The sequence below is a fragment of the Silene latifolia genome, chromosome X (genome assembly GCF_048544455.1).
Source record: "Silene latifolia isolate original U9 population chromosome X, ASM4854445v1, whole genome shotgun sequence".
Classification (NCBI taxonomy): domain Eukaryota; kingdom Viridiplantae; phylum Streptophyta; class Magnoliopsida; order Caryophyllales; family Caryophyllaceae; genus Silene; species Silene latifolia.
Window position 1 is genome coordinate 38349026 of NC_133537.1, and position 26627 is coordinate 38375652.

At 37.7% G+C, this 26627-nt stretch overlaps 2 protein-coding genes and 1 non-coding gene across 3 annotated transcripts; all 3 read right to left on the reverse strand.

The window, feature by feature from the left end:
* Positions 1–1507: 1507 nt before the first annotated feature.
* LOC141623242 (large ribosomal subunit protein uL29c-like) lies at positions 1508–4139 on the reverse strand. The gene is made up of 2 exons (XM_074439326.1): positions 3686–4139; positions 1508–1927 (listed from the first exon to the last, which is right to left on the reverse strand). The coding sequence occupies exons 1-2, from the start codon at positions 4010–4012 to the stop codon at positions 1757–1759; spliced, it is 498 nt and encodes a 165-aa protein (XP_074295427.1). The 5' UTR covers positions 4013–4139; the 3' UTR covers positions 1508–1756.
* Positions 4140–9401: 5262 nt separating this feature from the next.
* Positions 9402–9511, reverse strand: LOC141625250 (small nucleolar RNA R71). The gene has a single exon (XR_012535039.1). It is a non-coding gene; the product is annotated as a small nucleolar RNA R71 (small nucleolar RNA).
* A 9741-nt stretch (positions 9512–19252) lies between these two features.
* Positions 19253–19735, reverse strand: LOC141617204 (uncharacterized). The gene has a single exon (XM_074434387.1). It carries the CDS (start codon positions 19733–19735, stop codon positions 19253–19255), a length of 483 nt encoding a protein of 160 aa, XP_074290488.1.
* Between the last annotated feature and the right edge of the window lie 6892 nt (positions 19736–26627).

Sequence of the window (26627 nt, forward strand, 5' to 3'; positions counted from 1 at the left end):
AATGCTGTGAACCATTAGGGCTACTAGCAATAGAAGCTTTGTCAAGGATTTGTAAGATGATATGTCCTCTATTTTTGAGGTTTGTCTACAAACTTTTTATTGCTAGACATAGGTGTTGAGGTTTGTTGTTAAGAAGGGTTATTAAATTGTACGGTGGTTTGTAGAGAGAGTGTGAGGGGAGGAATAATAATGTGGGCCATGTTATGAAGCTTGTAAAGGTTTATCTATTATTAGCATGAGGTTTGTAGGTAGATGGGTTTGTAAAATAGCTTATGTAGCATGAAAACAAACCACTTAAAGGTTCATCTATTGTTAATGTCCTTAGTTTAATTGCATTGTAAGGGGGAGATTATGATTAATAACATGTTTCGAGTTCGATTCCTTAGAAGTTTGAATTCATGATTAAATGTGATAATCTCTTAGAAATTAGCGATGCATTATCATTCCAAATTTCCAATATATACAGATTTACAGTAGTATATTAGAGTTTTGCATACATGTTCTTTGGTAATAATACAATACAACACTAGATTATAGCAAGCTTATTTATTTACATGCAAGGCTAGCTATTAGGGAATAAATACCTACATTGTTTACATTTACTCCCTCCGCCAAGATCATTTGTTTACTTATTCCATTTTAGGGTTCATTTATTTGTTTATCTTTCTATATCAGGTAATTTGATCATACACATTCCATTGTGTTCACTTGTCATCCACTAAAAACCACCTTGAATAATTATCTCTTCTTTGATTTTTGTGTCAAAATCAAATATACAAATGACCGAGAGGATGGAAAGGAGTATTAATTCTCACTTTAAGAACTCTAGAAAAAGTTCAAATCCCTCAATGAACCACTATCCCTTAACCCCGTGATTGCTGCCTAAAATTATGCAGTAAGAATCGAAATAGCTATTGTTCTTGGTCACTTAAACTTAAACATGACTGAGGATTTTATGTCCTATTTTTACGTGTCATTTTGTGTCTTATTTCTTCTTCTTCTTCTTACACATAACCCTTAATCATAGAAAAGATTGTAGAAATTACATTATATAGAGGGTGTGTCAGGAAGACAAGTGTATGAAACACAAAATGTAACATGATTCCATTAAATAAATTTTCTACATTTCTCAAAATATTTGTTCAGGATTATGAAAAATATACTCCGTATAAGCTACTTTAAGAGCGGTGTACCTATATGGCTACAGTAGAAGTCTGGAACACCCTCAACATCGCTTATACAAGTACAGGGTATAATCTCTCAAGAACGATTTACTAAATGCATCAGCAGGAGAAATCTCATAAAAACGCACGAATGAAATAGTATCATGTCATCAACATAAAAGTATATCGTGTTATCGAAATAAAATTCATATTCCGTATTAACATAAATAAAATATTTTCAATGCTTACACGTCGGGCCGCAATCATTTTAGTTCTATTTCCATCATATACTTTAGAATGAATCCATAGAAAGTTATTGTTAAAAAAAGCTACAAACAATCAGCTTTAAACCCAATACAGATTTTACTAAAAGCCCAAATAGAGAGCCAATCCAAAGTGTTAAGGACCATTGGCATTCAGCCCACAGCACTAATAAGTAAGAAAAAACAGAGATATGAGGAGTACTAACATAGTAAATGATCATTTAAATACGAAAGTGAATTTGACATAAGAAATCAAACTGCTACAATAACGAGCTGAAAACAAACTATAATAGAATACACTTGTAATCAATCAATACAGCTTTAAAATTGTTAGGCATTCTCAGCCTCAGCAGTAGCCTTTTCTTCTTGTAACTTCAGCAGAGAAGGCGGCGGCTTTACAACAATGCTTCTTTTCCACTCCTTATCGAGTTTTCTTGACAACCTTTTGCCTACTCCTTGTTCTATCTCCCTTTCTCTTTTTACTGTGAGCATGCGTGCAACCTGTTGAGTGGAAACGTTTGTGTCAGTGTTTTAGCCAAACCAGGGCCCTGGTTTGCATTTAAAGATGCACCCAAATGCATAAGAAGCCCGAAGTGAAAAATGCAGTTTAGTTTAGTATGTTTTGAAAAGCACCACATTGATATCTCTTTAACTAATTAGCTAAATTAAGGCTCAACTCGTGAATTTGATTGAAAGGGCGCAGTTCACCCCAAGTTAGAGAACAACGGGTGACATAGCCACAATGTCCTCCACAACATGAAGAACATATCTCATTCTTTTGGTGAGTAAGACAAGAGAAAGCCAGTAACTTGAAAGAGTACGACAACTCGACGAGAATGTCCCAAGGTCATTCATTAAACTTGCAAAACAACAGGAAGATCCTACTCACAGAAGAAAAGACGGGTCTACTATAACGTTTCCAATGCATACGATAACCAGACTGCCTTACTGATACACAATTTGTAACACCAAAAATAAAGTCCAGGGTCGTTTGCTAGGAGGTAATTAGGCGCATTTTCAAGAGCGGCAGAGACATGCATTTCATAATAAGAACAAGAATGAAGAAAAGTCCATGTGTAAAACACGAAAAGCGAAACTTTTCAAATTTGAAGCAAATTCACCATGATAACATGCTCAATTCTATTAATGTCATAAATAACACAATATCACCAAATTCTGATCTTGCAGTATCACTATGGAGTTGTTCTTCCAATAGGTTTCAAGCATCACCATAAGTCTTCCAGAGTGTGGCTAATTACAAATTTAGTAACTCACATCTATACCTAAACCCCTTGAAGGTGACTATCAGGAATCGCTGGTTCACATAAATGTTCCAACCTGAAAGACAGTTACTTTGTCTTATCTTTATTCTTTAGCTTTTAGCAATGACCGATATCCTTTAGAATCCTCTGAATAGGCGACTGACAACACACACGACCACATACAAGTTTACAACACATGTGATTCTAAAACCCAAATCTCAATTTTTTTAATCAAAATATGAAACACAAGCCTCAACATCAATAACAAACAATCCTCTGTATTGTTCTTTATTCAAAACACCACTGTATTCAGAGTTTATCAAACTTCATATGCAGCAGATTATCCCCGGCAATCCAAATACAAAATGTACTTGAACATAACAATATTATGCGCAATACTAGCTATAAACCCCAACAACGTTGCCCAGTGCCTCTCAGGGATCCCAAAATGGCAAGGCAGGGACTCAGATGGACACAACCTTACCCCTATTTAACAAGACACAAGGAGGTTGTTTCCGGCTGACACACGGATTATGCACTAAACATAACAACAATATCCATTGTTCTAACCAGCAACACCAAACAACGACCTATGTACCCTAACCATTGCAACATACAAGAAGAAATAAACAACAATAGAGCAACAAGAACGATGACAATTTGGCCAGCACAACAACATTGTACATTATGCCAATCAACTACTCACAGAAATAACCAAAACGCTGCAACCAAAGTGGCTCAATGGCTCCAGCAAATTGCGGGGTAAGGGGACCTGATGTATGCAGCTTCACCCCTGAGTTAGGAACACAATGTGACAGTTTCCGAATGACCCGAGATGAAAATAACACGACAACCCATGAAATCAATTTATGCAAGCCATGTTAAACATAAACAACAGAAAGAAATCCAAAATTAACGACAGCCCATGAACACAATCAGCCTAAATTCACAAGAAACAAACAAAAATTAAAATAATTAGCAAAATAGAGAGAGATACCCTTTTGCGCAAAGAACCAAAATCACTAGGCTTGAAATCCTCACGAGCAGATCTTTTAAGACGAAGCATAAAGAGTTCACCCTTAAGCTGCAATATCTCATCATTAATTTGTTCATTAGTTTTAGTCCTAATTTCCTTCAAGTCTTCATCTTTCTTAGACATCATCACCATCGAAGATGAAGAGGGTTGTGCCCTGAGAGAAGATGAAGAAAGGTTTGGGGACGCAATTCGAAGGCCATGGAATGTGGATTTGGAATGAAGAAACGCGGGTTTCTGTGGGAGTGGAAGTGGAATTGTTGATGATGAAAGTGATGGAGTTGCCAACATTTTTTGATGCAGTATTACACTACTCACTTCAATTTTAGGTTGGAGCAGTTTTTGAGATAAGGTTTGTGATTATCCTCCTCCTCCAAATTATCTCCTCTCTTTGCGCTCCATCCTTTTGATATTGGTAACTTTAAACTAACATGCTAAGTGCCTAAGTGTGGGATATGGGTTGGGCCATAGAGACCGGCATGATCCAAGCACGGACACGACCTAAACAAGACAATTATTTAGGCCAATTGTTATGGGTTGTACTTTTTCACATACGGATTTTTCTCTTTCACATATATATTTTACAATTTTACCCTATCTCCCTTCCCATCATCTCCCTCCGACAACCCACTTCATCCGACTTTACCCTGCCACCCTGGTCGACCCATGCTCCGGCCGACCATGATCACCGTGGAATGAGAGTCATCAGAAAAAGGGTAATCATCTTGCCTATGTTCACTGGTACTCGGAACATTACCCATGTCATCACAAAATAAATCATCAATTAAGGTTTTATTTGGATTATCCGCACCAAGTAAGCATGGTCTCCAATCAGTTAGTCTTGGTGAAGACGGGTCGGAGCAAGTGACGGATAATGTCACTCACAAAACGGATAGAGGAGACAAGGTGGGGCACCCCCATGTGCTTCCCTCTCTCCTCTATTTGGGTCATTTGTGAGAGAAAATGGTATCCGTCACTCCAAAGTGACGGATACGTGCCGTTTTCAATGAGATTTTGGGGTCTCCAATATATTTATTAAATTATGCGTCTCAACCATTGTTTGCTCGACTTTTGTTGGCTTCTACATACGCTAGATGAACTGATGGAGTTAATCTCCCAGACTTCCACAGCCTCCCATTGAATGCTTTAACTTCATTAAAATTCGTATTAATTAAATCTCGCATTTTAATCCTCTTTGCTGCATAGACCCTTGTAATCATTTTTGGCTAATTAACGAGCAACTAAACAAAACGGAATATTAATTTCACTCATCCACTAATTAGACGATTGTGATCCATTGTTCAATTATTCAAAGCAATTAGATTCGATTTTAGGGAGAAGGGTAAGTTAATTTGTTAGGTTTAGAAGAAAAGGTTATGATATGAAAAGTTAATAGAAAAAATGTATGTGAAAAAATAAAATCCGTATGTGAAAAAGTAATTCCGATTGTTCGTAGTCGACACAGTTACTTCAAACCTTTGACAAATTATAGTAATGGTTTTTTATAACTGATATCACCATATAATCCAATTTTTATCAACTGTTCAACAACAACAACAACAACAACATTACCCTAGTGTCTCAATGGCTCCCGCAAAATGCGGGGTAATGGGGTCGGATGTACGCAGTCTTACCCTTGTGTTATCAACACAAAGAGGCTATTTCCGAATGACCCAAGATGAAAATTGCGTCGAGAACTGCATCGAAGGACCGCTACTTCACAAAAGAAAGAAGCGCAACCACTTTAGTGAGCCATTTTGATTTATTCCATTATAATCCATAACCAAAGAGTAATGAGTCTTTGGCCCCATTGGAAATATGGAAAAGAAATTACCAACTGTTAGCAAAGAAAAAATTCTTTAAAAACTACTACCTACATATTAGGTTCGATTAGTAAATCACTACAATTGTGCTTGATAAGACTATAATACCCTCTACTTTACACTCTGATCAGTCATCCCTTTACTTACCCACACATTTCCCTCTCTAACCTAACTTTTAACCTTTTACCTATCAATTGTTCTAAAAACCTAAACCTAATTACTTGAAATTAGATTAGTCTCAATCAGAAATTCCTCCTAATTAAATTTATTCCACAAATTTGATCCCAAATTAGGTTTAACATTTATTCTCATTCCCTAAATGAGTTCGAATCACAGGTGCGTTTTCTTCAATGATTTTAATAAGAATTTAGATCAAAGTTCTAGAATTTTTCAAAAATTAATCCAAAGAACAAATCCAGGAAAATTAAACTATTGATGTGACTCATATTTAAGCATATTTAGTCCCCGAATTAGCCTCGTTCCTATGCTTTTTAGTGCATACTTGGGTCATTTACTATCTTTAGTTTCCCGTTTTGTATATTCTTTGAAGTTTTGTTCCCTTTGTTCCGGGTGTAATTCCAGAGCAAGTATAGTTACCACCCGTGGCTTGTTGAATGATGTCTTGAGTTGGATTCTCCCTTGGTCTTAATCGTTCCTCTCGGCCTCTCCTGCAACAATGAACGAACTGAGGGCTTGGCTTTGTGCCAAGCGTACTCACTCCGACGCTCAAGTCAGTAAACTTAAGGGATAAGTTGTTACTTGGCTGAATGTATATTGTAGAGAGATAAGGAAGATATTACCAGATGAATAGTGTATTTAGGTTTAGTTGTGGATTAGTTGGATCTCCTCCTCAATGAAGGTTGAGGAGTATTTATAGGCTTTCACCTTTTGTCACGTAGTGGCCAAGTGGCCAAGTGGCTAGCAGGTGGAAAGACTGATCTACCCCTCGGCCGAGGGACCTATGGCAGGCCGGCGGGCCCTGTTGACTCACCGCCGAGGGGTCTTGGATATGAATACGCGGGTATGTGTCCCGGCTGGCGGGTTGTCATGCCGAGACCAGTGCCGACCGGCCGATGGGTCATGTCGGCTATTTGTCTAAGTCGTTGACTTGCTATGGATATCTTTGACCTTGCTCAATACGTTGACTTGGTCAGCGGTGCAGAATATGCCCCATCAATTTGCCCCCAGCGTAGTCTATGCCGTGGTATGGGCTCCGATGTATGCTTGAGCGTATATTCTGCGCAAGTAATTTGTAAAAAATTTCCTGCATCGGCTTCTTCTGCGGCGGCTTCTTTTACCTCGGCCTGGTCTTTCTTAGGCCGTACCGTATCCCCCCTCCACATGGATGTCTAAAGGGCATCCGATTTGGAAAAGAAAGTGACGCTGGCCGAGACCAGGATTGAGTGTGCCGGTGGGCTGTATCGGCTAGGCTGTCTAAGTCGTTGACTTGCTGTGGATATCTTTGACCTTGCTCAATACGTTGACTTGGTCAGCGGTGCAGAATATGCCCCATCACCCTTGGTAGGAAAGGGGTGCAAACCTTGCATTTTCATGGCAAAATGGAGCTAAATTGATCAAATTCAATGACCAAGTATCAAAGGGAAGACGATACTAGAAGGCCTATGTAGATAATAAAGTAGATTGGGCAATGATGAAAGGATCCTTGCATCCCCAACAAGATCCATGAGGATTGTTGAGGAAAGAAGAAAAGAGAAGTGCTGACCCAGGATCCGAGCGTCTCCCTACCCAGGACGAGCGTCTCCCTGCCCAGAATCCGAGCGTCCCGATGCCAAGACACTCCTCTTGAGGCCAACAAATCCGAGCGTCTCTCCCCTGATCCGCTCGGATTCCCTTGCAGAACCCACCGTGCCTACTGCCTAGACGCTCGGGACGAGCAGATTTCCTGGAGACTACCAAAACGGAGATGAGCATCTCCTTGGAGAGGAGCACTTCCTCAACTTTTCTTAAGGGTCTTAATAGTCATTTAAGCCCTTAGTAACCCTAATCCTTGTACCAAATCTCTAGTATAAATACCCCATTGTACTACCTAGATTAGAATGTCATCTTAATAGGATGTTAATCTGATCTTAATCAAGTCTTAATACTCTCTTAATCTTGTAATCAATTCTTAATTTAGCATTAATACAAATCTCATTTCTCAATCTTTCCTTAATTTCTCTATTGTTCATCATTTATTTTGAATAATTAGAAGATTATTTGGGTTTATTTGGAGGATTGACAACCTTCTATCAATCATCAAGTACTTCTATTATTCTTTGCTTTATTATTTGGAATCATCTCTATATGTATAATTCTCTCTTAATCCTTTTTAATTATTGTTAATCATCTTCATTTGTTCATCATGTTTTGCCTTGCTAGTATGATTGATAACCTTGTTAGCATGTTAAACTTGATAATGACTGAGTACTTTCCTTAACTAGGGTTAATGGGGAATTAGGGGAAACCCACATGGGGATTGATTCATGCTTAATCTAATATGTTTTCATAATTAATTTGCTTGCTTGTTGTGATTCCAATTTATGCACATGTTATGTTTGATGAAATGCGAGCCTATGAATCCTTGCATTTTTTACCCATCACTTATCTTTTCAATGAGACTTGTAAGGCATAAACCAACTCGAGTCTCATTAGACCATGCATATAGTTGGATAGGGAGGATTAAGTCGACTTGTAGGTGTTGTACAATCTAATCGATTCGGCTCCGGGACCCAAACCTTCTTAGGGATTTTAAGATATACACTAACTCGATTCCATCACAACATTAATTGCTTGCATCTAGTAGAGAACATGTTTGTATGATCAAATCCCATGAATCCCCTATGAACCCATGACACCCTAGTGCTTTTAATCAATTGTTTACATCTCATTTTAATCATCTTACTTGTTTTCATTGCTTTGCTTTTATATTATTGATTAGTTTAGTTTATCTCCTACCTCAACCCAAATTGTGACACCCTTAGACACAACCATTTGCAATCGAAAATCCTACATCAATACTCGTCCCTTGGGATCCGACCTTTACTTACCTCTTTACTAAGAGTAGAATAGTTTTTGAAGTTTTAAATATTGTTTTGGTCTAGGTAACTTTTAACGACGAGTAACAAAACCGACGAACCAAAAATGGCGCCGTTGCCGGGGACGGTGTTAACTTGATTTGATTTTCTTTGATTGTTTTTAGTTGTGTCTTTCTTTATCTTGGGGAAGTCAAACTCCTCAAGGTTTGTTCTAATTATTTTCGAGTTGTTTGATATTTTGCATGTCTAGGAGATCACAAGGTAACTTGTTACCCATTGATCTTGAAATTGAAAGAACTTTAACCAACAATAGAAGACTTGCTAGGAATACTTTGAGAGGAATTGGTGAGATTGTGGACATTCAACCAAATAACATTGAGTTCATCAACCCTTTTGTAAGAGAAAGGGAGGATAACCCAACACATAACCAACCACAAAATCAACCCACAATGCCTAAATTTTCATCACATTCCGTACCAATCGAGGAGAATATACCAAATGATACTCCTACCCCACAACACTTAACCGGTAATTTCATTGCAAAATCCGCATTCATACAATTAGTTGAGAGAAGTCAATTTGGGGGGATGCCTAGTGAAGACCCTCATTCTCATATGGAGACTTTTTTGTGACTATTGTGATGTGATTTATCAAATCGGAGTTACTTAAGACCAAATTAGATGGGTCTTATTTCCTTTCTCTTTGATTGGTTCCGCGAAACAATGGTTGAAGAGCCTAGATAAGGCTACTCTTGGTATTGACTCTTGGAAGAAATTGGCACTTACTTTCTACAAAAAGTTCTATCTTCCGGAGAAGACTAACATGTTGAGAGCCCAAATCACCGGGTTCAAATAAAGGGATGAGGAATCTTTGTATGAAGCATGAGAGAGATTCAAGGATAATACTTGTCGATCTTGTCCACACCATGGACTTAGCGAGTGGTTCCTTATACAACAATTTTGGAACGGTCTATATGAAGACTCCCGAAACATTCTCAATATGGGATCAAATGGTATGTTTACCGAAATTGATGATAATCAAACATAGAACAAGATTGAGGAAATGGCGGTCCATAACTCAGAATATAGTAGACCTCGGAAGGCTACTAGAGGAGGAAAGCACGAAGTGGACTCTATTACTCAATTGGGTGCTAAACTTAGTACTCATATTGACACCATTAATTTGAAGTTTGAGAAGGCTATGGCTAAACTTGAAGAGGCCTCCAAATCACCTAAGCAACATGTTAATGCCATGGTGGCATCTTCATCAATTCCAAGTGGAGTATGTGAGAGTTGTGGAACTTTGGGACATGACCAAAGTGAATGTTGGGGAACAAGTGAATGCTTTCCAGGCATACAAGAGTGGTACCCCTTATTCCAACTATTACAATGAAAACACCAAATTCCATCCCAACCTCTCATACAAAAGCCAAAATGTTCAAAACCCTCAAACAACATACACCCCACCTCCAATGAGAAACCAATCTCAAAGACCCTTTTACAATCAAAACCAAGGTTATCAAAATCAACCTCCATACAATCAAACAAATGACCAAGGTTTTGATGTTCAAAAAGCGGTCCTCCAAATGCAAAAGAACCAACAAGAATTTTTCACTCAAATGCAAAAGAATAGCCAAACAAAAGACATCACCATTAACAACATACTAGCTCACACAAAGATGTTAGAGACCCAAATGTATCAATTAGCATCTTCAAGTTCACAAAGACAAAATGGGCAATTGCCACCTCAAGGTAATCCCCCAAGACAAGAGTCGGTGAGTGTCATCCATTTGAGGAGTGGTACAAGGTATGAAGGGCTGAAGAGGCCCGTTGATAAAGATGTTGTGAATGCTAGTGACAAGGAAAGAGTTGTTCAAGACTCTAAGAAAGAAGAATAACCCACCACCATTCAAGAAGTTTCAAAAGAGAATGAAGAAAAGGCTAAAGAAAAGGAGCCTATTGTGATTCGGCTTCCATTTCCAAGTCGTCAAGCTAAGCCTAAATTTGATGAACAACTTGATGAACAACATGAAATATATTCTTACAAAGAAGAAATCCATCCGGAAACTTGAGACTATTGCTTTCACTAAGGTGAGTAGTGCCATCCTACAAGGAAGTTCACCTCCAAAACTAAAGGATCCGGGAAGCTTCTCTATTCCATGTACCATTGGCGACACCACAATCAACAAAGCTCTATGTGACCTTGGGGCAAGTGTGAGTGTCATGCCATATTCGGTGTGCAAAAGGTTAGGAATGGGAGAGCTTAAGTGCACTAATATCACGCTTCAAATGGCGGATCGATCAACGAAGACACCTTTAGGGATATGGGAAGATGTGCCGGTAAGAATTGGAAAGTTCTTCATCCCGGTGGACTTTGTTATTGTTGATATGGAGGAGAATTCCAACATTCCTATCATTCTCGGAAGACCTTTCTTACACACCGCGAGAGCGGTGATTGACGTGAAACATGGAGAGCTCACACTCGAAGTGGGAGATGAAACGATCACTTTTAATCTTGACAAGACATTGAGAGCTCCCCGACTACATGAGCCATGTTTCATGGATGATCATTATAGCCGAGAAAGTGATAGGAAGAAGTTGGCATCTCAATGCAAAGAACAAGTTATGGGTAAAGAATCACCACCCATATGGGAGAAGAAAATGGGTAATCTCCAAGATTCTCCATCCAAAGAGCAAGAACGTTTCAACAAGAACGAGAGCTTGAATGACTCACCACCACTCATGACAAGAGAAGAGGAAGGCCTCATTGGCCATAATCACAAGAAGAAAGAGGAGTTGTTCTCATCAACTCATGATACTATTGGGGAACAAGTAGACTAAGTATGCGGTCTTTGGGATGATGAGTTTGAAGGGTTATTCAATCCTTATATCAGTAATGCTATGACCCAAGACCACAATGAAGAACAACAAGTGCAAAGGTCTATTGAGGATCTTTATCATGACAATGAACAAGCTTTCGACTACTTCTTCAAGGTGTTGAGCAACATCAACAACACCTTGGTTATGCCCCCTTGACATCTCATTTATGGATGAGAGTTTGGTGGAGTCCTCCCTAAACCACCATTTGTAAATATTCTAACCCCTTAACTTGCACTTTACTTATTGCATTTCATTTTTGTCAATTTTGGATTTGTATTTTTATGCCTTGATCAAGATTTTTATCATTTCGAGAGAAAGTGAGGGAGGGACTTATATAATTATTGATGTGTAGTGTTTTGACATAGTGTGGGGATAGAAATTGCCTAACCTATCCAAGCCTTCGTAGTGCCCCCATAATGAAGACCAAATGAATGAAGAGTAAATGACACGGGTTATGAAATACCCACGGATGGAACTGAATTCGTGAGGTAGAGGGACAATCCGAGCGGCCCGACAAGAATCCGCTCGTCCTGACAGACAATCTGAGCATCCTGGGAAGAAGACGCTCGTCCTGAGAGAGCAAAAGAAAAAGAATTTGGTCTGACTGAAGATCTGAGCGTCTCCATATAGAATCCGCTCGTCTCAGTCAAGACGCTCGTCTCACAGAGGATCCGCTCGTCTTACTGCTGGTAAAATTTAGGATTTCTTCCTGACAAGGAATCCGAGCGTCCTCAAGTAAATTCGTTCGCCTCCCTTCAGAAAGACGCTCGTGTTCCTCAGAAGACGCTCGTCTCAGCACGGTCTTATTTTCTGAAGAAAAGTGAAGCAGAATTCGAGCGTCCCGACCCAGAATCCGCTCGTCTCCCCTGTGTAATTCAAATCCAACGGGAGTAAAACCCCACCTTTCCCATTTCATTTTACTCATTCAAAACACAACCACATCTCCAAAACCCTCAATCCCTCCATCCACAAAAAAATCAAATTTCTCAACCAAATTCACCCAAATTAATTCCAAACTCCCTCAAAACTCAAACAAATTACTCCTTTGTCAACAACAAGCAATTAAAACACCAAAATCTTCAAAGTTTGAATCGATTTTAGGATACAAGGCAAAATTCAACTATCCTAAATCGATTTGGGTCTTATTGAAACTTGAAGAAATCAAGCATCCCTTTGGTGTTACTACATACAAGGAGAAGATGGCTAGGACAAAAGGTGGAAGCAAGGCACCTCCAAAGAAGAATCTCTCAAAAAGGCAACAAGCTCTACAAGCTTCAAAGGCTTTGGTGGTTCAAAGTTCAAGTATGGAGATTCAAGAGACTACTCCTCCTATGGTTAAAACTACTACTTCTACTCCGGTTGTTGAGCAACTAGATGATTATCTGGAGGTAATTTTCGCATCCGATGCCCATAGGAAGAAATTTTTATCTCTTGCTAAGAAATCTATTTTACCCACCAAGTTCATATGCCAAGAGACTTTGACCAAATTGGGTGTCTTAGAACAAACAAAGAATTTCTTCGAGTCCATGGGATTGCTTACTTTGTTTAATATGCAAGAGTCGACCTACTCATCCCCCACCATGGAGTTTTTAAGCTCATTGAAAGTTACCAAGGTGGAGACTCGAACAACCATTGAATTCCGTCTCGAGAATGTTGATAGGAAAATGACTTTTTGCGAGTTTGGTAAAGTTTTTGGCCTTAGAAATGACCCAACTTATATGAAGAAGCCCCCAACCAAATATGATCCCGCTCCCTTATGGAAGACTATTACCAGGAGAAAGTTTACATCTTACCATGATTGTCGTGCCCTTTATGTCCATCATCCGGGCATAAAGGTATGGCACAAGGTTGTTGGGCATAGTTTGATTGCTAAAAAGGGAACAAACCACTTCACCGAGCTTGATTTTATTTATCTTGAGTCGACCTTGAATATTGGTAGAGAGTTCACCACAAAGTACAACATTCTTCAACTTTTAATTGAGAGGTGGCTCAATATCGATCATGGCAAGGAAGGTACGGCCTTTATTATTAATGGGGGATTGGTAACTTATTTGGCAAAACACTTCAACCGGAACTTCAACAAGGATGGCACCTATAAACCGGTTAAGGGAGGCCATATCATTGATCTAGCCACCATGGTTCAAAAATTCAAATGAGTCAAGAATGATATTCTTGACGACAAATTTGGGTGGTTAACAAAGGATGCCAAATCCTTCACTTTACCGAACAAAATTTTCCGATTAAATGTCCATAGGCCAAACTACCTTCTCCCACTCTCCGAGGAAGCCGAGTATATTATACAACATCAAAAGGAGGACATTACCGAGCCTTCCTCCTCTATTATCACTCCACCCTACCCATTCACCTACCATGAGTTTCAACCCGAAAATGTTAAGGCGGGGAATGACTACTTGACTCTTTTGATGCAACAAATGCACAAGCAAGCTTATGGGGATAGAGTCGATGCTTATAGAGCACAATATCCGCCCCTCCTACATCTAGCTAGGCAAGGACTTCTTGACCAATCTTGTCCTTTGCCTAGCTGGGCGGATATGGAAGTCTTCTTTCCTAGTGCTTCTAGGGGTGCTAGCTTGGGTGAAGAGGAGGTTGTTGTTGAGAGTGGTGGAAAAGAAGGTGAAGAAAATGATGAAGAGAATGAATAAGGAAGTTCAAGTGAAAGTGGAGATGACTCCGGGTCTATGGAGGTTGATTCTAGTGAAGAGGTTGATGATGATGGAGATGATAGTGATGACGCCATGGGCGAAGATTAAGGATTAGCAAGCTCTTGGGAGGATGCCATAATACTTTGTGAGTCTCCTACACCTCCTTTAGGCTTTGTTTATTTCTCTTGTTTTTCATATAATTTTTATCTCGATCATGATTTTTGAGTCCTAGCATCAATTAGAGGACTCACACCTCGGTCCCATTGAGGTGTTTTTTTTATTGTTCCCACATTCAAAATCCAAATGACAATTGTAGTTTCATGCATAGCATCCTTATGCATGAACTCCCCCAATTTTTGACATTAGAAATAGTGTCTATTTTGGTTTGGGGAAGTTTATGCATATGCATTGGGAGCTAATCTAAATTATGCTCTCCAACCAAAACAAAAACTCATGCATCATATAGTATAGTTTAGTTGCATCACTTGTTTATATGTCATATAGTTTGCATTTAGCTTAGAAATCATGCATTTTCATATAGATTGCATAATTTCCTATCGTATTGGCCATTGAGGACAATGCCCATACTAGTGTGGGGATGGAAAATTCTAACATAACTTTTTAAAACAAAAATGATAAAAATTGAAAAATTGTGAAAAATACAAAAACATGCCTTTTTATTTCATAAATCATAAAGACCATAAAAATTTGAAAAATTCAAAAATCCAAAAAAATGTTCATTTCCTTTGTAGTGTAGTCTTGTATATATTGTGTTTGTTCATCCTTTTTCACATTGATCGACTACGCCACATACGAGACATGAGGATATTGAAGACCGCATGGTATGATCTTTCCAATCTCCTTTTTCCTCTTTATGTTAATGACTATGTGGATTTATTTTGATTGATGCGGTATAAACAATGTGAATTTAAGATTGCATTTAGATTATTTGGCATACTAGTTGGTAGAAGCATATGCATTAGGATGTATATATGTTAGTTGCATCATGGCATATAGTTGCATGTTAGGAAAAATTTTGTGAAACCGTATATTTGGGAAGCTTGACAAGTGTATATGAGGCCCTTGTAGATACTTTTTCTTCTTATGACTTTGCTTGTTAGAATACTTGTAAAACACCCTAGGATGTGTCATGCTAGTATCCTTTGACCCATGGATTAAGGCCTAGTCAAGAGTACCTTGTGGTGTGATAACTCCTTGGCTACCGTTTATTCCAAGGTGACCCTTGAAACCACGCAACCATCATCCATGTTCTACCACATTTTGTCATCAAAAAGGGGAATGGGCACAAAAATTGTTCAAAGTTTGAGTTCAAGAATTAAAATGAAAAGTCAAAAAGTTTGCAATTGTATCAAAAGAAAAGAGGAGTAACAAAAATGAAAACTCCTATGCTTCAAAAATAAGCACCCTCGCTACAAATAGGGTGACTTTGAAAATGTTCAAAAAGAAAAATGCAACGAAAAGTTGAAATTGTCAAGTGTTGAAAATGCCAAACATCAAAAGAAATGTTCTCAAGTTCTATTGATCCATTTTCCATCGTATCCACTTTTGTGCATGGTAGAGAGGGGACGGCCCTTTTTCTTGTCTACGCAAGAAGGGGAATTCCGCGATTCTCCAGTGTTTCTAACACCATAGGGAGTCTACTCTTGACGAAAGCATTTAACAATTGGGGACAAGGGTACCTAACTTGACACAACTTGGAGGTGATTTATTGGTATCCTTCTAGGCTTAGTAGTTTGAAGAAACCGTATCTATGATGGAATGTGTACCCTTAGATTGCTTCCCTTATAGATAATTTCCGCCACTTAGATGAGGAAAGTGGCTATTCATTTTTGTAGAAGCATCCATTACTTGTTTTGTGTGCTTTAATGCTTGGATGTGTCGCCATTTTGGCAAGCCCCACCTTGCCTTGCAAGAAGGCATCCTACCTCATGGTTGTCTTGTTGTGAGTTGAAGGGGCGGAGTGAGCCCCGCTAATTGTCTCACATCGACTATATTAGTAGGTTAGTTTGAATAAGGGTCCTAGTTTTTGTCACCTCTTTACTCGGGACGAGCAAAGGTTCGGTTTGGGGATATTTGATGTGACTCATATTTAAGCATATTTAGCCCCCGAATTAGCCTCGTTCCTATGCTTTTTAGTGCATAATTAGGTCATTTACTATCTTTAGTATCCCGTTTTGCATATTCTTTGAGGTTTTGTTCCCTTGGTAGGAAAGGAGTGCAAACCTTGCATTTTCATGGCAAAATGAAGCTAAATTGATCAAATTCAATGACCAAGCATCAAAGGGAAGACGATACTAGAAGGCCTATGTAGATAATAAAGTAGATTGGGCAATGATAAAACGATCCTTGCATCCCCAACAAGATCCCCGAGGATTATTGAGGAAAGAAGAAAAGAGAAGTGCTGACCCAGGATCCGAACGTCTCCCTGCCCAGGACGAGTGTCTCCCTGCCCAGAATCCGAGCGTCCCGATGCCAAGACGCTCGTCTTGAGGCCAACAAATCCGAGAGTCTTTCCCCTGATCCGCTCGGATTCCCTTGCAGAACCTACCGTGCCTACTGCCTAGACGCTCGGGACGAGCAGATTTCCTGGAGACTACCAAAACGGAGATGAGCATCTCCTTGGAGAGGAGCACTTCCTCAACTTTTCTTAAGGGTCTTAATAGTCATTTAAGCCCTTAGTAACCCTAATCCTTATACCTAATCTCTAGTATAAATACCCCATTGTACTACCTAGATTAGCATGTCATCTTAATAGGATCTTAATCGTATCTTAATCAAGTCTTAATACTCTCTTAATCTTGTAATCAATTCTTAATTTAACATTAATACAAATCTCATTTCTCAATCTTTCCTTAATTTCTCTATTGTTCATCATTTATTTTGAATAATTAGAAGATTATTTGGGTTTATTTGGAGCATTGACAACCTTCCATCAATCATCAAGTACTTCTATTATTCTTTGCTTTATTATTTGGAATCATCTCTATAGGTATAATTCTCTCTTAATCCTTTTTAATTTTTTGTTAATCATCTTCATTTGTTGATCATGTTTTGCCTTGCTAGTATGATTGACAACCTTGTTAGCATGTTAAACTTGATAATGACTTGAGTAGTTTCCTTAACTAGGGTTAATGGGTAATTAGGGGAAACCAACTTGGGGATTGATTCATGCTTAATCTAATATGTTTTCATAATAATTTGCTTACTTGTTGTGATTCCAACTTATGCACATGTTATGTTTGATGAAATGTGAGCCTATGAATCCTTGCATTTTTTACCCATCACTTATCTTTTCAATGAGACTTGTAAGACATAAACCAACTCGAGTCTCATTAGACCATGCATATAGTTGGATAGGGAGGATTAAGTCGACTTGTAGATGTTGTACAATCTAATCGATTTGGCTCCGGGACCCAAACCTTCTTAGGGATTGTAAGATATACACTAACTCGATCCCATCACAACGATAATTGCTTGCATCTAGTAGAGAACATGTTTGTATGATCAAATCCCATGAATCCCCTATGAACCCATGATACCCTAGTGCTTTTAATCAATTGTTTACATCTCATTTTAATCATCTTGCTTGTTTTCATTGCTTTGCTTTTATATTGTTGATTAGTTTAGTTGATCTCCTACCTCAGCCCAAATTGTGACACCCTTAGAGACAACCATTTGCAATCGAAAATCCTACATCAATACCCGTCCCTTGGAATCCGACCTTTACTTACCTCTTTACTAAGAGTAGAGTAGTTTGTGAAGTTATAAATATTGTTTTGGTTTAGGTAACTTTTAACGACGAGTAACAAAACCGACGAACCAACTATTTCCCTCCAATTAAGCTAGGGATTCAATAACTATTATTAAATCAAATTAAAATTGGGGAATTTACACAAATATTGAATCTTTAGAAGAGAGAATTGATGAAAATTTATTGGAAAGGGGGAAATGGAAGATGAATTAGGATCAAAATTGAACCTTTTCTAAAGGAGAAGGTTGAGACTCAAGATTTAAGAAATAAAGAGGGGAAAACACCATAGAAGAAGATGTTATGAGTTTTGGTTTTTCACTTTTGTAATTGAAATGGATAAACTTGAAAATTAAAGATGGAAGAAGGATTAATGGAATAGATGACAAATCTAATAGAAAATGTATAATGGAGAGGGTAGGGCAAAATAGAAACTGAAAATACTATTTAAGATGAAGTTTCTAAGACCATCTCCAAGCAAGGTCATGAGGGAGGTTATTACCTTATTGGGTCATACTAATTACCACCTAACACACAAATTAGGATGACCTTTGGAGAGAAGAGGTCAATTGGTGACCTTTGTTGGGGAAAATTGACCTCCCTCATGGCCTTATATGTGTCTTATTTTAATTGATTATACTACTAAAAATTAATAAAAAAGGAGAAGATCTCATTAATTTGTTGTCGGTAGAGAATGTAGGAAATGATTGCAAATATTAAAAAATAAAAAATAATTGAGTTGATGACCTAGGTGGTAATCTTCTGTTTGAAAGGGTGAAAAAAGGTCAAGATAAATAAGGTGAGATTAAGACTAAAAATGAGTCGTGACCCAATTATCTTGACATTTGCCTGGGAATAGTCTAAATTAATGGTTGTGATCCTCTCTTTTTGCCTCTGTTTATGATGTGGTGATGATTTACTCCCCGAACCTAATATGTAGGTAGTAGTATTTAAAAAAAAAAAATCTTTTGTAACAATTGGTAAAAATGAGATTATATGTGGTAGCTATTATAAAAAAAACTCTAATATTAACTAGATAATATCTCGTCCTTCGCATTACCTGTTAATATATAATTAGTTTAAAACCCAAGCAATAAATGCACGGTATATAGAGTTTTTTTTTTTTTTAATAAATTACTTATATAATAGTGGTATCTTAGTAATTTTTCATTATTATTTTTTTTTTTTGCAGAAAGATTAGGATCATTTCTCATTAATAATGGTAGCAAATAAGTACAGATCCAAACCATCTACAAGGGAACCAGTGAGGTTACCTAAGAAAAACAATAGAAAAAAAACCTAACAATATCAAGATAAAAACTCGTCAAAAGTTATAGTTTTCAGACGAGTTAATACCAAGTACTACACCTTCCTAATAATAGCACTAGGGGGAGCAGCAAGTTCTTTGAAAAGTCTTCTATTTCTTTCATTCCAAAGCAAATAGATTGTGCACAACAGTAGACATCTTCGTTGTCTCTTTATCCAGCCTTTGCCCCTGGTATGACGCTTAAACCAGTGAAGAACCTGCACCAGCTGAGTCTGAGGGGGTATCTGCAGCCACTGAGATACTGTTTGCCAAACAGTTGCAGAGTACTCACATTCAAAAAAGAGATGAGTGGCAGTTTCAGAGTGGTTCTCACACAACACACATCTATTAACTATCATCATCCCTCTCCTACACACATTATCCACTGTAGGCAGCTTGTTCTGGACAGCAAGCAAGCCTATTATAACATGCTTAGGATAGTTAAAAACATCCCCCAAAGTCTTTTGCATAGAGAGAATAGGGCCCTTAGTCCTCAAACCTTCATAAATCTGAATTTTATAATTAGGCTTACCAAGCATGACCTTGGCCTATTGGACTCCACCAGTAAGCTCAATAAGACTGTCTCTGCAAGTGATGATATTACCCCAGAACCATGAATGGGCAGCAGTGATATGGAACTCCCAAAAGCTAACACCCTTCAAAATATAGGCATTAACCCACTGAACCCAAATATTTGGAGCATTGGTCTCAAGTTTTTGCAGCCAACCCATCATCTGAGCTTTGTTCCAACTTAAAATCTCTTTAATATCCACCCCACCCTCCTTTCTAGGCCTACACAAACTCCCCCAGCTCTTAAAGACCATTCTCCTGTTACCTTCAGAAATACCCAAGGGGAAATCCTTGCACAATTTGTGGATTTTTTTAGCAATTCCTTTAGGAAACAAAATACTAGCTCCCCAAAAATTCTGAATCCCAAAAATAACAGAATTGATAAGAGCAATCTTACCAGCATAGCTTAAAAATTTATTAGCCCAATGAGTAATTTTGCTTCTAACCTTATCCAGCAAAGGAACAAACAGTCTCTGAGTTAGCCTAGCCCCAAACAGTGGGATTCCCAGATATCTCACAGGCAAGTCTCCTTCTACATAGCCAGTGGTGGTGAGAATGAGATGCTTCAGATGGGGATTAACTCCTCCAAAATACAGATTAGATTTTATAGGATTGACACGAAGTCCAGAGTAACCAGCAAATAAAGCCAAACACTTATCCACATCTTGAATAGAGGGAAGATCTCCTCTAGTAAAAATCAAAAGATTATCAGCAAAAATTAAATGTGTTAAGTTAACCTTAACACATTTTGGGTGAAAAGATAAACCAGGGTAAGAGGGGAGTTGTCTTAGGAGCCTGGAAAGCACTTCCATACATAAAGTGAAAAAGTATGGGCAGAGGGGGTCTCCTTGTCGAAGGCCTCTTTTCCCAGGAAAAAAACCTTCAGTAGTGCCATTAACACAGAGTGAGAAATGGGAAGAAGTAACACATGCTATCACCCAATGAGTAAACTTGGGGTGAAAACCAAATCTCTGTAAATAGTTAGTCAAGACGTTCCAATTAACAGAATCACACTTTTTGTATATCTACCTTGAGGATGCATCTAGGCGTAAGGAGGCTTCTATTATATTTAAAAGCCATCTCATGAGCAAGCATGGAGTTGTCAAACAAGTCCCTACCCTGAATGAAGGCACCTTGTTCTAATCCAACAATGTCACCCAAGACATTCTTCATTCTATTAGCCAAGATCTTGCTCACTGTCTTATAGAAGACAGTGCAGCAGGAGATAGGTCTGAATTCAGTGACTGATTGAGGAGCCTCATTTTTTAGAATAAGTGCAATGAGAGTGGAGTTAGCAGCTCTTGGCATCCTTCCAGTATTAAAAAATTCCTTCACAGCAGCAATAAAATCAGGGCCTGTGATCTGCCAGGTATCTTTAAAGAAACCTGATGAGTAGCCATCAACTCCAGGGCTCTTATTTCTATCAATAAAAGAGAAAGTATCCCAGATCTCCTGAGGAGTGACCGTACTATCCAAATGTGTGGCATTCTGCAGGATATGATGGGAGAATAACTCGGGAGGAAGGGGATGAATACTTTCCTCATAACCAAGTAGGAGCTTATAGTACCATAAAAAAGCCTGGGCAACTTCCTCATGCCCTCTACAAACCCTCCCTGTGACATCAGTGATAAAACCAATAGTGTTCCTACTCTTCCTTGCTGCAATACTATCATAGAAGTATCTAGTATTCACATCACTAAATTGCAAGTGGTGGAGCTTAGCCTTCTTAACCAAAACCCTAATCTCATCATTCTTCAACTTCAGATGGGAGGAAGTAAGGGTCTTCTCTTCCACCAATAAAAGTTGATTAAGGGGGGAAGCTTGAAGTAAAAATTGACATTTGAAAAGCCTTTCTTTAGCTTCAGCATTCCTATGTTGAAGTCTAGAAAACTCATTATATATAGTGGATATTCCTTAATGGCTCTTTAAGCCTCCTCAACTTTGAGAATAATGTGTAAATCTGAGTGCCAGCAATTCCAAAGTTCCAGGATTCTGTGATAAGTTGCTAGAAACCAGGGGAAAGAGCCCAACAATTTAAATATTTAAAAGACTTAGGCTTAGAGTTAGGACCAGGAATGTTTAACACAATAGATGCATGATCAGAAATGCCTGCAGGTAAAAACATCACAGAGGAAGAAGGAATTTGTAGAAACCAATTGGGGTTGACAAGTAAACGATCCAATTTGGCCCACTTAGGATTAATCTCCCTCTTATTATGCCAAGTATAAAGGCCTCCAGTGTAAGGGTGATCTGCCAATCAGAGTCTGCTATGCAGTCCCTAAACTCCTGCATTTCCTTATCATGAAGGATGCACCCTACCCTCTCATCAGCTGTGAGAGAGACATTAAAGTCCCCAAGACAAACCCATGGCAAAGTAATCCCAGTGGAGATATGTGTCAAGCTATCCCATAACTCCAACCTTTCCATTGCCCTATTAAAAGCATAGATAAAAGTAACCAGAATCAGCCTTTGACTTGCATGGTGAAGTAAAGAACAATGAAGGAATTGAGCCCCTCTTGCTGACACATGCACCTGTACTGTAGCAGGATTTCATAAAACCCAAAGTCTCCCACCAGAATGCATATCCTAGTTGGTATCCAAGTGATATTTGTTAAACTTTGTCCTATGTATAAGACTCATTTTATCCTTCTTAATATGAGTTTCAATTATCAAACCACAATATACCTTATTGAAATTCAGGAAGCCTAAAACCTCCTGCTGTTTTAGGGGGTCAGTCATCCCCCTCACATTCCAGGAGGAAATGATCATTGAGGTGATAGAGGGGGAGGATGCCCTCCTGGTTCAATTTCCACTACACTACCCTGCTCCAAATTCACATGAACTTGCTCATGCTCTACCGTAATACAGACAATGACAGAAGCTTCAGTATCTAGAGCAGAGTACTTATTAGCCAGAGTAGAGATAACAGTGTCAGTAGGTAGCCCAGCTACTTATTTTGCATTACTTTTCTTAGAAGGAGTCACTATGAACCCCTCCTGATATTGAGGAGCCACTTGAGGCACTGCTACTGACTCAGTTACATGTTGATTTGGCTTGTACACCTGCTTAGATTTGGTCCTATTACACCTATCCTGAGTACGCCCAATTTTCTCATAAGAATGACAGAAATGAGGGACCCATTCATACTCAATTTTCTGAAGAACAGTACCTCTAAAAGGGGTCTGAAGAGTCATACTCTTAGGCAAATCTTTGGAAAGGTCAACCTCAACCAGTATTCGAGCAAATGCAATTTTAGTATTAGTGGTGGTATGCTCATCAACACATATAGGTCGCCCCACAAAACTGGCTACCTTACTCAAAGTAGTTTGGGACCAGAAACATGGATCTAGATTAGGAAATAGAACCCACACTGGAACCGTAGTAATCTCAGCCAGTTCCTCAGCAACAGTAGGCGACCATGATTTAAACACCAAAGGATAACCATTAACATTCCAAGAGTTTGCCTGAATTGTAGCCATATCCTCTTTAGACAAAAATCTAAAGTAGTACCAACCACGAGAAAAATAGAGAATCTCAGGGGTGGTTATATGGTTCCGATGTTTAGACACCAGGGTGTTAAGTTCTACAATAAATGTCTGCTTTCCCATAACCGTACCAACCAGCGTACTGCTCCAATACTCAATTTCTCCAACAATGTCCTCCTCTTCAATAACCACCTCCTTCTCACTACCCTTTATAAAATATAGAGACATACCCTTACTAGTGGATTTTAAAGCATGAACATAGGGTTTCTTAGGGGGAGGGTTGCGAATACCGGGGTTAACCACAAGCGTAGAAACAGCTGGAGTAACCACAGGAGTTGCAGAAGTTACCTGTTCCTTGGATTTAGACATGGACGGTCCTGTCACCACCGGAGAAGATACTGAAACAATCGGAGAAGTAGATTCCATAAAATCACCCAGGACCGTAGTGCCAGGCGAATGAATCAAAGAATCCCCAACACGTTTTTGTCCATCAATAGCTTTGTCAGCTGGTATAGTATTTCGACTGATAATTTTGGGCGGCCGGCCCCTCGGCATGACAGCGAAGCTTTCAGATCAAAAGCTGAGTGCACCACTCGATCGCTGTTTTCAGAGAGAATTTTAGTCAGAGAAAGAAGAGGATTATTATTAATATTATTACTATTATGTTTTTTTTTGTTTTTTTTATAAAAGGATGCGCGCAGCTTTCATAAATAGAAAAATAAAAGTTTACATGAAATTGGTGGGGAGCCGAGAGACAATCTGGGCTCCCACACCCTTAGCAACAGCAAAGCTAAGTCTAGTAAATATATAAGCAGCCACTTGAGCCCCCGCATCCTGAGATATCGAGAATTTATGGATCCGCTTGAGCAAGGCGACAGCATCCGAACCCAGCTCCCCAAGTGAAGAGAAAGAGAAGGGAAGGAAACCATAACCAGCTGCAGCGCATAAATCCCCATACTTAGCACACTTACGCTGAGCAGCATCAGCGACAACCCGGCCGGGCACAAAATCCATCATCCAGTCTAATTCAAAGGAGAAGACCCTGTCAAATTGACGCACACATCACGCCCTCTGTCCCAGGAATAAAGCAGCAAATCCGCAGGACGAAGAGAGCCACAATGTCCGTCAACCAAACCGATATCAACCTCATTACCCGCAGAAATACCAGACCTATAGCAGATGTCGAATAAGGTGTCACGAACGAGGTTGTGCCGATGTTTAACACTCACAGTACCAGTACAAGAAATAGCGTGGTCCCCGTAAACATCATCAGCAAAACCCGAGAGCAAGCAGGACATGGCCTAGATACCGTGAATAACAGAACACCCAGTCGATACCCAAGCACACTACGGTAAGTCCTCCCGTTCATATTCTGACCCAACCCATAGATAGGAACCGCACGCAACCAATCAGAGGAGTGGGCACCCTGATGAGACTTCTACAAAGCAAGCTGACGCGGTGTCAAAGAGAAAACAGACTCTGAAGCAGCAGCAACCATCATCATCATTATTATTATTATTATTATTATTATTATTATTATTATTATTATTATTATTATTATTATTATTATTATTATTATTATTATTATTATTATTATTATTATTATTATTATTATTATTATTATTATTATTATTATTATTATTATTATTATTATTATTGTTTGTTGATGGGGATTGAACCCACGACCTCTTGGTTAAAATACACTTACTTTTACCACTATGACACATGCATCTTGTTGTTATTTTTGTATCTCTTTTAATATATATCTTTGTTAAGACTTGAATTAAAACAATATGGACCTTTAATAACTATTAAATGTACTTCCAGTTTATATTTAATGTACATTCAGTATAAAATCAATGCACATGATGAGTTAGTTAAGTGTACTTGATAAAAATTGAACAACATATTTTATGTACTTATGTTAATTATTATTTGTATCTATACTTTATATTTAATGTACCTCCAATATATATAATGTGTCCCCGATGAGTAAGTGAAATAAAAATAATAAACAATTGTAGTAAATATGATATGTAGCTATAATTATTAAAATGTACATTTATTATATATTTCATGTCTCTTCTATATTATTAAAATGTACTTGAATAATTATTGAAACATGCCTTGTAACTAATTAAGATATATATGGTATGTAACTTTAATATTTATTATATGTACCTATAATATATATTTAATGTGCCTCTTATATAAATAAAATGTACATAATAAAAAATCGAGTCATATTTGATAACTAATTAAAATAAACATGATATGTACCTTTAATAAGTATTATATGGACCTATATTATAAATTTAATGTACCTCTCATATACATAAAATGTAAATGATTATTCATCCGTGCAAGATAATTAATTAAAATAAACATGATATGAATCTATAATCGTTAATAAATGTACCTATTGTAGATATATTTAATGTACCTCCTAAATAAATTAAAGGTACTTGATGATTTGTTGAAACGTGATTGATAAATAATTTAAATAAACATAAATACTTTGATATGTACCCATAGTTATTATAAGATGTACCTATATCATATGGTCAATGTACGCCCTACTTATATATATATATCTAAGATGCACATAACGAATTAATGATATGTATTTGAAAAGTAATTGAAATATACATGACATGTCATACAGAAAAAATATTGTGTACCTTCAATGGTAATAAAATGTACCTTTAACATAAATATATTGTACGTATATACATTTTTCGTTAATTTATAATAATTATATAAATTATAAGTTCAAATAATAATTATCATAAGTACATAAAATATTTTGATCAATTTTTATCATGTACATTTAACTAACTGGGCATTACATTGATTTTATACTATTAAATGTGCTTTTAGCTTATATTAAATGTACTTTTAGTATAAAATCAATGTACATGCTGAGTTAATTAAGGGTACTTGACAAAAACTGAACAACATATTTTATGTACTTGTGATAATTATTATTTGTATCTATACTTAATATGTAATGTATCTCCAATATAAATAATGTGTCCCCGATGAATAAGCGAAATAAAGTTAATAAATAATTGTAGTAAACATGATATGTACCTATAATTATTACAAAATGTACCTTTATTATAGATGTACCTATATCACATGGTCAATGTACCCCTTACATATATATATGATGAACCTAACGAATTAATGATATGAATTTAATAAATAATTGAAATATACATGACATGTCATATAGGAATATATTATGTACCTCCAATGAAAATAAAATGTACCTTCGGCATAAATATATTGTACGTACATTTTTCATTAAAATAATATGATCTATAACAAATGTAAATTTTATAATAATTATGTGAATAATAAGTACAAATTA

Bases quoted from the DNA above. Each gene is read 5' to 3' on its own strand.
- LOC141623242 (XM_074439326.1), bottom strand. From the start codon at position 4,012: ATGTTGGCAACTCCATCACTTTCATCATCAACAATTCCACTTCCACTC. The intron at 1,928-3,685 runs GTATCTCTCTCT...TCCACTCAACAG, and splicing joins TTGGTTCTTTGCGCAAAAGG to GTTGCACGCATGCTCACAGT.
- LOC141617204 (XM_074434387.1), bottom strand. From the start codon at position 19,735: ATGCTTGGTAAGCCTAATTATAAAATTCAGATTTATGAAGGTTTGAGG.